This window comes from Stegodyphus dumicola, chromosome 2 (genome assembly GCF_044657685.1).
Source record: "Stegodyphus dumicola isolate Sdum_Otavi_A_Nest chromosome 2, ASM4465768v1".
Lineage (NCBI taxonomy): Eukaryota > Metazoa > Arthropoda > Arachnida > Araneae > Eresidae > Stegodyphus > Stegodyphus dumicola.
Genome location: NC_140769.1, coordinates 248,995,038 through 249,007,779, shown reverse-complemented (window position 1 = coordinate 249,007,779; position 12,742 = coordinate 248,995,038). Strand labels below are relative to the sequence as shown.

General features: G+C 32.3%; 1 protein-coding gene across 1 annotated transcript in view; it reads left to right on the top strand.

The window, feature by feature from the left end:
* The window catches only part of LOC118192658 (MICOS complex subunit MIC13-like), a 60,237-nt gene extending 55,213 nt beyond the window's left edge, over positions 1-5,024 (top strand). The window contains exon 4 of the mRNA XM_085812002.1: positions 4,691-5,024. Within this exon, the coding sequence (XP_085668128.1) occupies positions 4,691-4,695 (5 nt within the window). The 3' untranslated portion in view covers positions 4,696-5,024. The remainder of the gene's footprint in view (positions 1-4,690) is intronic.
* The last annotated feature ends 7,718 nt before the right edge of the window (positions 5,025-12,742 follow it).

The window sequence follows — 12,742 nt, the reverse complement described above, 5'->3', positions numbered from 1 at the left end:
CTTTGCCATAATTAAATAATCCAATCCTATTTAACCAACGTGCTTGTAATTTTAAAACATTGACCCTTCATCAAAGATAAATAACAATAATACTAAATTGTCTTATTTTAATGAACGACTACAAAATTTACAAAATTAAATCCAAGAAAATGCGTATCTGTTCTTATTGACTCCATATGTTTTTCATGTCAGTGAATGAGTAAATTTAAGAAACATCTTGAAGAAAAACACTTTGAGATGTTCATAGCCATAATCTGCGGATTTTCTATCCTAGCTAAATAGTAAATACTCAGTGTATACTCGCGTAATATTCGCACCCCCGTTTCGAAACAGAAAAAACTGTCAAAAGTGTACAATATTGTGCAGTAGATTTTCCCGCATAATAGTCGCAAATTGGCAAAAAAGTGCGACTATTACGTGAGTAAATATGGTGTTGCTATTTTAGTGAAACATCTTTTGCGATCCTCGAGCGTCAGCCATCTAATAAAATAAACGCACAACCAACTATATCTTGAATAATAAAGTCTTTTCCTTATTAAATTAATGCACATGTATCCATGTGGCTTAATACGACGAAATAATGCCATAGCATACAATTTCCAACCATTTGGCTTTGCCATTTTGAACAACTCCTTTCGATTTAATGTTCTATATCGTTGATATCCTGTAGACTGATTCTTAAACCAATAAGCCTATTACAACATCGCTTCGAGGAATCTATATGCCAGACACGAAGTGAAATTTCTTTTTATTCTTTTGATATTTATATTTTTTTAGTATTTTAAATATACACTTTTCGTCAATTTTTACTTCCTTGTACGAAGTAAAAAGGAAATATTGTAATCGCGAAAAATTTCAGGCAGCATATTTCAACGAAAATATCCGTTTTGACCGCTATCGAATGCAATTTAAAGATTTTTTTGCGTGATATCTGTACGTAAGGACAGAATAAAAGACTCGTTTCCTCCAGAAAAATTATAAAACTGCTTTAAAATTAATTCTGAAGAGAATTTTTCGTGGCTTCTGTACGAACGTACGTACGTATTTCGCATAACTCCAAAACGAGTAGCCTGAGAACGTTGAAATTGTGTATATAGGACTGCTATAACATGTAGATGTGCACCTCGTATTTTGGTTGCAATCGGCCGCACCAAACGTATATAAATATATTTATATATATATATATATATATATCCACTCTGTTACCCGGATCAGTGATCTCAGTTTCTTTACTCTTATATGTTTGTAAATTGTACATTTTTTGCTTTAAAAATGATTGAATTATGTTTTTATCTTCCGGTTAAGGTTTTTATGCCTTTAGTAAATCTGTGTGCAATATTTTTAGAATTATCAACAATTTTAAAGTTGTTTAAGTACGGTTAAGCCCTTATGTTCATGGCGGCCATTGATTATTTACATATGAAACAGCATACTAGCGGATTTGTTGCCAATCTAGAGAAACTTAGCTTCGCAACAACAAAGATAACGCCTTCATTTATTATTGCCAATTAAATCATGCTTAATCCTTTCTGGAATTTGTTCGAGGAAATAAGAGTTTAAGATTTACTTCGTAATTTTTAATAGAGATATTTTGAGTTTTTATGTACTTTTGCCTTCTCGCGAAGTGAGAACCGAATTAATTGAATGAGAAATACTCGATCGTCTGTGAAAAACTGTTTCTTTTTTGTTTTGTTTGAATTTCTTTTATACATCGTTCTAGCTATATTATAGTATTTCAATAGAACATGTGGCAACGATTAGATAATTCTATTCTTTAAATGATATAAATTTTGTGCATTATCAGTAATAATATGAACGAAATATAATACTGTTAAGTGAATCTAGCGCCAGAATGTCGCTATGGTAAACACATACTACAGTGAATTTTAAAGAATGCATTTATTCTATTGTGGTTTATGCGGTGCCGGCGAAGTATATTTAATTCAATCCAATAAGTCTAAATGAAATGCAAGAAAAAATGCGTATAATTTAATATTTCGTACAAGGAAGTCATGTGGTGTACACATCAGATTTTTTTTTTTTTTTTTTTTTTGAAATTTTACTGATAAATTCTTCGAGACATTAGATTGTATTAATAATATGAAGTCTTAAGACTAAAATTTGCGCTTATTAGTGATTACTTGTAATCTGTTCCGAGAAGATATTAGATACTTTAACAGTATTACTACTTGGCAGTCTCAGTTCATGTGCTAAATATATCATTCATACGATAATCGGATACAAGAATGAAAACAAAACCTCCTTCCGTTAAACTTCCGTCGTCTCGACATTTCGCGGGCTAGGTGTCCTTTCAACTATGGAGGTCCTCTCAAAATGATGAAATTAGGAAGTCTTTGTTCGTAAACCAAAACCTATTCATAGCGCAATCAACGCATTTCACACGACGTTTTATTCAAGTTTCTCCAATGTCAACCGCTAATGTCCCGGCAATTAGAAAGTCGTTTCTCACAACATCTCACAAAGCTGTCTTTGGGTGGTCCTGCGGTGGGTTGACCCTCTATTTATTGCTGGAGAAGGCGCCGAAAGGTGGGCCGAACAAAGACTTGGTTCATTTTCACTTAAGGCAGAATAAATGTGATTTAGGTTCCTAGATTTGACGATTTATCACATGTTGGTGAAAATACCTTATTTCATTTTTAATGTAAAAGAATGTAATGTAACAATAAAAAAAAATTAAACTTGTGATGGAAGGGGATAATTATTGTGTCTACGGTATGGACACTTGTGTTAAAACTCGTCACGTAAGGTATGTGAGAGTGAAAATGCAGCCAAAGATTTCGTAAGAATTATGTTAATTTTATTAACAGTTAAATTTTAAGTTAAAGTTCCTTTCCTGTCAAATTCTTAACTTAGCGAGAGAGTATCAGAATTTTTTATTTCCGCGCGTCTGCCTTTTGGCCTCTCTCTCTCTCTCTCTCTCTGTCTCTCTCTCTCTCTCTCTCGCCCACCAGCGGCCGAGCGGTAAAGTCGCTGAACACTGGTAGTTCGGTCCGAGGTTCGAATCCCGCGAACGGGCTGGCTGCATGGGTGTTTTCGTGGTTTTCCCCATGTGTAACGTGTATACGAGCCAGTTTCCCTTAAAAAGTCCTCCACGAAGGCATTCCTCCCCTTAGGCAGATAGCCCTAGTGTGCTTTGCCATAATTAAATACACACACACACACTCTCTCTCTCTCTCTCTCAAAGCTCTCATTACTCTCGGCCGTACCCGTACTCAGGCCCTTGATAGGCTTCGTAGTCAAATAAGTTAAAGGGCCAACTCGATTTGAATCTTGATAGCTTCGGCTATATTTCTTTAGTTAGTTTTAGTTTTAGTTTAATTCTTAGTCTCTTAAATTCAAGCCCAAGTGTCGGCTTTGATTGTACACTCCAAGACGGAGTTTTGTTAAATCTTATTGGAATAATAAAGGGTTAGTTACCCTTTCATCTTGTTGTTTCTTGTCACGCGAACTTAAGCTATTATTCGCTAAATAGTTCTTAAGATTCGTCACTTTCTACAGTAACTGAGAATTACACTAAGTGAAAATCCCACAAGTTAATGTTAGGAAATATAAAGTGCTTGATAATAATTGTGAATAAAATGTTTGAGAAAGAATGTACGAGATACGTATTAAAAATTACCAGACAATTGAACTTTTACAAAAACTTCTTAAGCTTACTGAATGTGGATGGAAGAAAATGTTCAGTAAGTTTATAGATATTAGATAAAACATAAATAAAATAATACAGAGTTAGTTACTTACCATTTTTAGAATAGTTAAGGATTGACAAAAGCAAAATTTGAAAATAGTATCATGTTATTAGGTGGCACTCAGATGTAGTTAGATTTTGACATTAATTAATGTAAGTTACATGCATAAGGTATAATCATTATAGAGAGAAGATATGTACAGAAAAAATAGAGAATTTCATTGCTTTATGATACATTTAACTTTTAAAATTTCAGGAAATTTACTTAAACAAAAGTTTCACTGGAAGAAACTGCTATAAGAGGTAGCAGAACTGTACCAAATGTTAAAATAGGAAATCAGACATTAAAATGAATTCCACTGAATATAAAAAAATAAAAAAAAAAAAATGACAATTACTTGAAAGGATTTATATAATTTTATGAAATTTAAATAGAAAATAAAATTTTTGTAAGAGTAGAGAAGAAGTAGTGTAATGATATTTTGCGTAATAATTTTCCAACGTGTTAAGAATTTTTTTCCTTTATTTCCACAAAACTTTGCTGCATTGTTTCGTTTATAATGTTGAAGAAAATCAATGCTCAATTTTGAATATTAATGTATTCGTAATAATTGAGAGTACAGATATTCCATTCTTTTAATGAGTTTCAGACATACTTTTCATCGGCAATTGTATATTTTATCGACGTAATCACTAATTTGAAAGACCAGTGAAAACAATTTCGATTTATGCGAACATTTTTCAATCTGTAGATTTTTAAAGAACGTGAAACAGCACAGGAGAAACTATTAAAAACTCACCTAATTCTTTGACCTAAGAATTTTGACTTCTTTTACCTCTAATCATGAAAATATCTAGCTTATTTGAAAACACAGAGTACATTAACTGAAATAGCGCAACTCTGAATCGATACTTAATTTTGAAAATGGTTGAATTATATTCCTTTAAATTTTAAATTTTCTTAAAATCTTTCTTTTTTAGGATGACTGCTTTCGAAGAGGACTTTGTGAAGGAAGCTTTTCCTTGAAAACATCATGCAAACCAGGCCTTTCATACTGTCTAACACATACAGAGCTTGAGAAAAACCACCAGTGCTCAGTAGTTTCATTTATTTAGCGGCGCGTGAGTTTAATTTCTACATGAAATATTCCTTCATGAAGACATCCTTCTTTATGTAAATAGCCGTTGAGCCATAATAAACAACACGAATGTGTTCTGTAATTTTTCATGAGATTTATCATAAACTTTCGGTGCCGCTTAGGGTTACCTTATTCTTCTATAGATGAAATATAGTGGACCTTTTTTTCCGCACACCATGTAAGATGATATATTAAAGGCATATTTTATAAAAATTAAGTGAAATCTGTTTTATATAAATAATAAAGTGGTGAAGATTTACAAAGGGCCGTAAGAAAAGAAATTCCATTCGTTTATGTTACTGAAACTTCTATGAGAATTCTTATTAAATATCGTTTGAAATAAAATACTAAAAAATGGAGGCAATAATGAAATCGTTTTCGTTAGTGCTTCCGTAAACGAATGCTTTTTATTTTGGCGAATTTTGATAACTGCATCTTTTTACGACTATTTTACGAAGAGCTATGTTAAGTATTTTTATAAACATGTGTATTGATTGCATTATAATTTACTTTGTTTAAATTTTTATTTCTGGTCAAATATCGCCAAATGATAAATATACATGGCAAACCTAGAACTGGAATTGTCCTCAAGAGAGTTTAGAGGAGAAGTCGGGAAGCGATAAACATTTAGAAAGAAAGTTTCGCCAATCATCTTTGACTAATGGAATTAGCCAGCAGTAAAAGCGCGATAACCATTACTTTGTAATTGAATCCTCTTTCACTTTTGTGTTTTACTTGTAAGCAATTTGTTCATTGTATTGTTAATAATCCTGTGGGTTTCACTTTTTCTGTTCAAAAATAAGATCGGAAATACTTTTATAAATAGCAGAGTTTTATTAAACAGACTAAGATGTATGTTTATTTAAAGCGGATTAATGAATTAAAAAAATGCATTAAATGTCATACAATTTTTTAACCCAAAAGGGACGTTAGCTCTTTTTGGGCATTTTCCGTTGAATCATTATAAATGGCATATTGTTGTTCAAATTATTACCACGCAGCATTATGTTTAAAGAAAATGAATAACGAAGAATCTGCATCAACGTATGCCTATTTCTGGCCCTGTGAAAAAGCAGCGGCACCTAGAGCTATCAAATTTTGAATAACGTAGTCCTCCACCGGAACATGGACACCTGGAAGCCCGAATTTTGAATTTCAAATCTGTTTTATGATCGATTTCACATTTTTTAAAATCTTTACATATTTTGATTAACAGACTCACGATTTGAAAGCGAGCAGTGACAACACTGAGCAGAAAAACCATTTGTATCTCCAGCGCGCGAGACTGTCTATCGGAAATTCTAAAGATATGTTGTTTTTAAATATTTTTTCACCGTGCTGTTGAGAATCGAATTTTATGTGGCGGAAGCACCAAGAATGTGATATTTAATAAATAAAATATACATACAAAACGTTTAGTTATAAGAAGACAATAAAAAGTTTTGTTAAGACATGTTAGTAAGAAAACTGAACGTTGATATGATGAGCTAAGAAACGACTGAAAGAAAAAAGAAAATTGTATGCCAACACTTACCGCTGCATCGGGAATTCGGAACATTAAACTCCTATGCAGCTTTTAAATTTTTTGTAGTTTTGCTGTTGAACTGTATACGACATAAGCGCGAAGAAAATGATGCTTAATAATGAAGCTAAAAAGACAAAAAATAAAGAGAGGCTTAGTAGGTATGAGTGTATCAGTAGACTGCGAGGTCAGCGAAAGCATAAAAAAACCTTAACAAACCCTTCTGGACGATCGGAAGCGTTTTAAATTCTTTAAAAAAAAAAAAAAAAACCTGCTCACAAAAGAAAATGTGCATGAATATTTCCAAATTTAAAAGACTACTTTTTTTTTTTTTTTTTCCTCGAAGAAGTATATTTTTGCTTTAGTTTCTTCGTTATTCTACTTCCCTTACTTCTTTGTTCTACAAAGTAGGGGATTTTCAACCTGAAAGTCATCTGAAAATAATTATTTAACGCAGAGACGTTGAGTATATTATAATGTCTATTCAAATAACTAAATTTTATACTTATGCATACAACATAATGCTACAGCGTTATTCGTTTGCGTTTCGAATTTTAGTATTCTGAGGCACTGTTCCTGCATTCTAAACTTGATTTCAGAGTCTGCTGGCATTCTGTGAAATTCCAAAAATGTCTTTAAATTCTTGTTTAAAGATGTCTTTAAATTCTTGGTTAAACTTCTTGTTTTCTGATACACAATTTCAGAATTTGATAAATCTTTCCTCATGAGATTCATAAAAATGTTTTCGCGATGTTGTATACTAATAAACTAACACCTTGCTGATAGGTAAGCAAAGAATTCGAAGACAATATACATAAATTATAATAATGCAAAACAAAAATTGTAAACCGAAATTTTTGATAGAGGTAGTCAATTGTTTAGTGTTTGCTTTACATTTACGTTTTAAATTAGTGGATTCCTTTTAAAATTTTGTGCTATTTATAGCCCCATTTCCTCCACTGAGCTACTCTAATATTACTGATAATATTACCTCTATATTATCTATACCTACCAATCTATCTCTATACCTACCAATATGACTATAAAGTGAATTTATATATCGGTAATTAGTACCAAATTTACAAATAAATAGATATTTGGAGAAAACACTGTTATCAAAAGCATAGCTTTTTTTTAGTACTATACATCATTTACTGTGTTCACAGAACTTACGATACCTTCTTATGTAGTGTTATTTCTTTTTTCACACTTATTTTTTAATTCTAGAAAAGCTTTCTAAGTTACGGTACATTTTCACTTTAGGAAACTGAAGGTTCACTTTAAGTAATAGAAACAGCTAGTAAGATATGAAATCTGGCGATACAGGAGTTATTCAGTGAAAGCTGTATTTGTCTTTGAAACCAGCAGGTTGACGATGAACGGATTACATGAAGATGGAACGAAATTCTTTCACATTGAGCCATTTCTTATTTTACGCTTCACATCATACCAGAAATGGCCGAGTCATCGATGAATTCCGTTTAGAAGCCGGGTCCATTATGTTGAGCAAGGAGTTTGTTGTCTTATTTTATTAAGGAAAAACGTCCTTTAAAATCCCTCTTCGTCAATATTAATAATCGTAACAATTGAAAAATAAAAGCGCCAACATGCCTTTTATTCCTAAAAAAGAAGTTTCTTTTACCTATACAGACGGTTGATTCGTTTCTTTTGGTTGTTAGTAAAATGACACTACTGATGACTCGTTTAAAAATTTGGGATCACTGTGCCATTTGAATCAAAACCTTACTGTTTTTCGCTTTTCAGCATTTAAATCTGAAACAGCTCATATAGGTTCGATGAATTCAAACAAAGCACTCCATTTCTTCAAGAAGATGATATCATAAACGTTGAACAGTTATTGAGACTTGTTAATCATCGTCACTAATTACTAATTGCTACGTAACTCGTCACTAATTGCTATGTAACCGTCCCACTGAAATTGATTTAAAAAAATCTGATGTGTACACCACATGACTTCTTTGTACAGAATATTAAATTATACGCATTTTTTCTTGCATTTCATTTAAACTTATTGGATTGAATTAAATCTACTTCGTCGACAGCCGCATAAGCCACAATAGAATAAATGCACTCTTTAAAATTCACTCTAGTATTTGTTTACCATAGCGACACTCTGGCGCTAGATTCACTTAACAGTATTATATTTGGTTCATATTATAACTCATAATGCACAAAATTTATATCATTTAAAGAATAGAATTATCTAACCGTTGCATATGTTCTATTCAAACACTATAATAAAGCTAGAATGATGTATAAAAAATTAAGCAAACAAAACAAAAAAGAAACAGTTTTTCACAGACGATTGAGTATTTCTCCTTCAATTAATTCAGTTCTCCCTTCGCGAGAAGGCAAAAATACATAAAAACTCAAAATATCTGTATTAAAAATTACGAAGTAAATCTTAAACACTTATTTCCTCGAAAAAATTCCAGAAAGGATTAAGCATGATTTAATTGGCAATAATAAATGAAGGCGATATCTTTGTTGTTGCGAAGCTAAGTTTCTCTAGATTGGCAACAAATCCACTAGTCTGCTGTTTCATATGTAAACAATCAATGGCCGCCATGAACATAAAGGCTTAACCGTACTTAAACAACTTTAAAATTGTTGATAATTCTAAAAATATTGCATACAGATTTACTAAAGGCATAAAAACCTTAACCGGAACATAAGAACAACATAATTCGATCATTTTTAAAGCAAAAAACGTACAATTTACAAACATATAAGAGTAAAGAAACTGAGATTACTGAGCCGGGTAAGAGAGTGGATATATATATAAATATATTTATATACGTTTGGCGCGGCCGATTGCAACCAAAATACGAGATGCACATCTACATGTTATAGCAGTCCTATATACAAAATTTCAACGTTCTGAGACTACTCGTTTTTGAGTTATGCGAGATACGTACGTACAGACACCACGAAAAATTCTCTTCAGAATTAATTTTGAAGCAGTTTTATAATTTTTTTGAAGGAAAAGACTTTTATTCTGACCTTACGTACAGATATCACGCAAAAACATCGTTAAATTGCATTCTATAGCGGTCAAAATGGATATTTGCTTTGAAATATGCTGCCTGAAACTTTTCGGGATTAAAATACTTCCTTTTTTTTTCGTACAAGGAAGTAAAAATGGCAATCCTAAAACTTTGCAAATCAACAGTTTAATTCTGGAATGAGATACTCCTTCCTGCTGGAATGAATTCTTTAAATGTCTTTTTCTAGCTTAGCAGTATGACAAGGTGAGGCATCTGTTTCTATGCCTAGCAACAGATTCAGGAAGAATAATAATTCCTTTACTGTCTTCGAAATACACCAGCGTAGTTAAATCTAAGAAATGCTTACTTTTCGCAGAAATATAAGGAATAACATTTTCAAATCGAACCTGAACTTGTTTTTATCATTAGTTAAAGAATGTGGCCCAGACTGGGAAACAACATTTTCGTGTCCGTGACTTCCCCAGAAAATTGACAAATTAATGCTTGATTTATCTTTTAACACTCTTGCAATTAAAACAACGGCTCTCCTGTAATCATTTTCTGACTTGGCAAAGATTTCCTTATTGCGAACACAACTAGGATGGTCGAGGTCTAGCTTCATTTTTAAAATTCATTGCATTCTTTTCGAATTTAAAACAAAACTTAATGCTCGCTCTTTGTTTCGTGCTGCTTGTTTAAAAAAACATTCTGTTATTCAGTAAACAAAATGGCGCCCTATTTCTCGTCATGTTTAATGAGCGGCAATGGAATATTGCCTGATTATAGTTGATGCTCAGAAATTTAGATGCATTTCTTCACCACAATGTCTCGATCAGAGCCGCAATAAAAATTGGCGAGATTTTAGAGTTCCTTTTTTTCCGTTCCTTATTTTCTGGGTGACATTTTTACAGCTCCTTATTTTCCGGGGACATTCTTTCCGTTTCCATTTTTTCCGGGTGACATTTTTTCCGCACACCCAATAAAAATCAGTTTAATTATTTGTTGCATCGCGTATGAGTTGTTCGAATTTGCTTCCATTAAAAAACTTGATTGCTTCAAATATCAAAAATGGGATTATGTTATTATCCTTATTTGGACCCATTTGTGGCTGAGCGGTTAAGTGGCTGAAGACTGGTGTTTCGACTTGGTGGGTTCGAATCCAGGAGAATGGGCTGGCTGCATGGGCGTTTTCGTGGATTTCCCCATGTGTGACGTGTATATGCGCCAGTTTTCCATAGAAAAACTTCCGTGAAGGCATCTTTACTCCTTAGACAGATAGGCGTAGTGGGAAGAATAGGATATCAAAAAACTTTGAAATATGCTGTCGAATAAAATACAAAGGTCTTGTTTAGTACTGCTGTGCTTCTTGATTTTTCCTGTTGAAATTATTTTTATTAATTTCTCTGCTTGTCTAATAAGCAATATAACAATGCAAAAATGTTAAATGTTTCAATTTTCTCTGTTTATGTCTGATATAGTTCCGAAGTCTTTGGCATAATTCCTCAAATTAAAGTTCTTTGTGATGAACTTGCAGATGTTAACTAATTAAGTACAATGTTTAACTGACTGAGTATAACTAAAATCAAGACACTACACAGCTGAGGAAAAATTGCTTCTCTGAAAAAACTTCTCATCTTTCTATCTTTTGGCAAGTTTCTGTAAAAAGATTTCTGCGAAAGACACAACAATGCTTTACTGGGATACCGTAACGCCTCCGGGTGGTGATTTGCATCAGTGTCGGCTAACTTCTTTTGATCAACTGCAGGGAGAAAGTGTTTAGAATTGTCTCTTTTCGAAAACCAACAAAGAATTTCCCAGGTGTTTACCTAACACCACTACTGGTGAAACGAACGAAAACCATTGTGCCTAGGTTACCCCGCATCTAGAGAAATTGTTTCCCGGCTTTTTAGACTGATAGAGTAAATATAGTAGAATCTTAGGCTCAGTTTGAGCGTTTCTGTTCATCCTAAGCTTTAAAAGCCAGAGCAATTTAAGCAGATTATATGATGAAAAATAACACACAGATTTCTGAACAAGTCAAATGCAATGAAAGTAATACTAATTAAGCTTTTTTATAATGGGAGAGTTTAACGAAATTAATTCTGGATTTTTTTTCCCTAGTGCCATACATTTTTCCCTAGTGCCTAGTCTCAGACTGGTGGCGTGAGACCACCGAAGCAATTTTATGCGTCTTGCGAAGAAATTTCAATTCTGAACATGTTGCAAATGCAATGTTACAAAGATTTCAAGATTTTATTATTTGAACTCCGAGCTTATATTGTTTTCATTACCACTAAAAACTAACATAAATAGTGCATCAAAACATTTATTAATCTAGGTAACTAATTTACAGTGTGATATAAATCTTATTCAAAAATTCGAAGATACAGATTTTATTAAATTTTTTTCATATTTTTTTATTTATTCAGTATTTTTACCTGTCAAAAATTAAATTAGCTGGGAATTTTCGCACTAAGAAAAATCACTTTGTTTGGAGATACAGTTATATGTGAACAGCCTTTTTTCACAGTTGAAAATTAATAAGAAAAATTTGATGTGTACAGCACATGACTTTCTTGTGCGAAATATTAAATTAAACGCAATTTTTTTTTTTTTCCTGCATTTCATTTAAACTGATTTCCTCGAATTTCATTAGAGATGTATTTCTCATTCAATTAATTCTGTTCTCAGTTCGAGACAAGGCAAAAATACATAAAACCTCAAAATACTTTCATTAAAATCTTAAAAATATAGAAACAAAATAAAACACCAAATACAGTTAAAACAATAAAAAAAATTACAATTAAAGTTAGAGTTTCTACGCAAGAACAAGCAATTCAGCCAGCAAGCAATAAAGCATATTTTTCAGTGCACAAAAATGAAAGTTTAATTTTGGTCTCACTCGGCAAAAGACACTGAAGGTGCAAAAACTGAATTCACTATTCTGCTAAGTTTCAAATGTAAGCAAACATGGCTGCTGTGATAAACAAAAATTAGGCTTAGCCACAATCAAACAACTTTTAAATTTTTGATAATTCTACCACTATTGCATGGAGATTAACGTAAGAAAAGGCATAAAAACATTAAACAGAAGATAAGAACAACATAATTCAATCATTTTTAAAGCAAAAAATGCGCAATTTCCCAACATATAAGAATAAAAAAAAAAAAAAAAAAAAAACCCACTTTTGTGACGTACGTACACACGCCACGAAAAAATCTCTTCTAAAGACATTTTAAATCACTTTTATATACAATTCGTTTTGAACAAAAGAGTCCTTTCTCTCCTTACGTACAGATGTCACGCAAAAACATCGTTAAATTACATTCCATAGCGGTCAAAATGCATATTTTCGTTGAAATA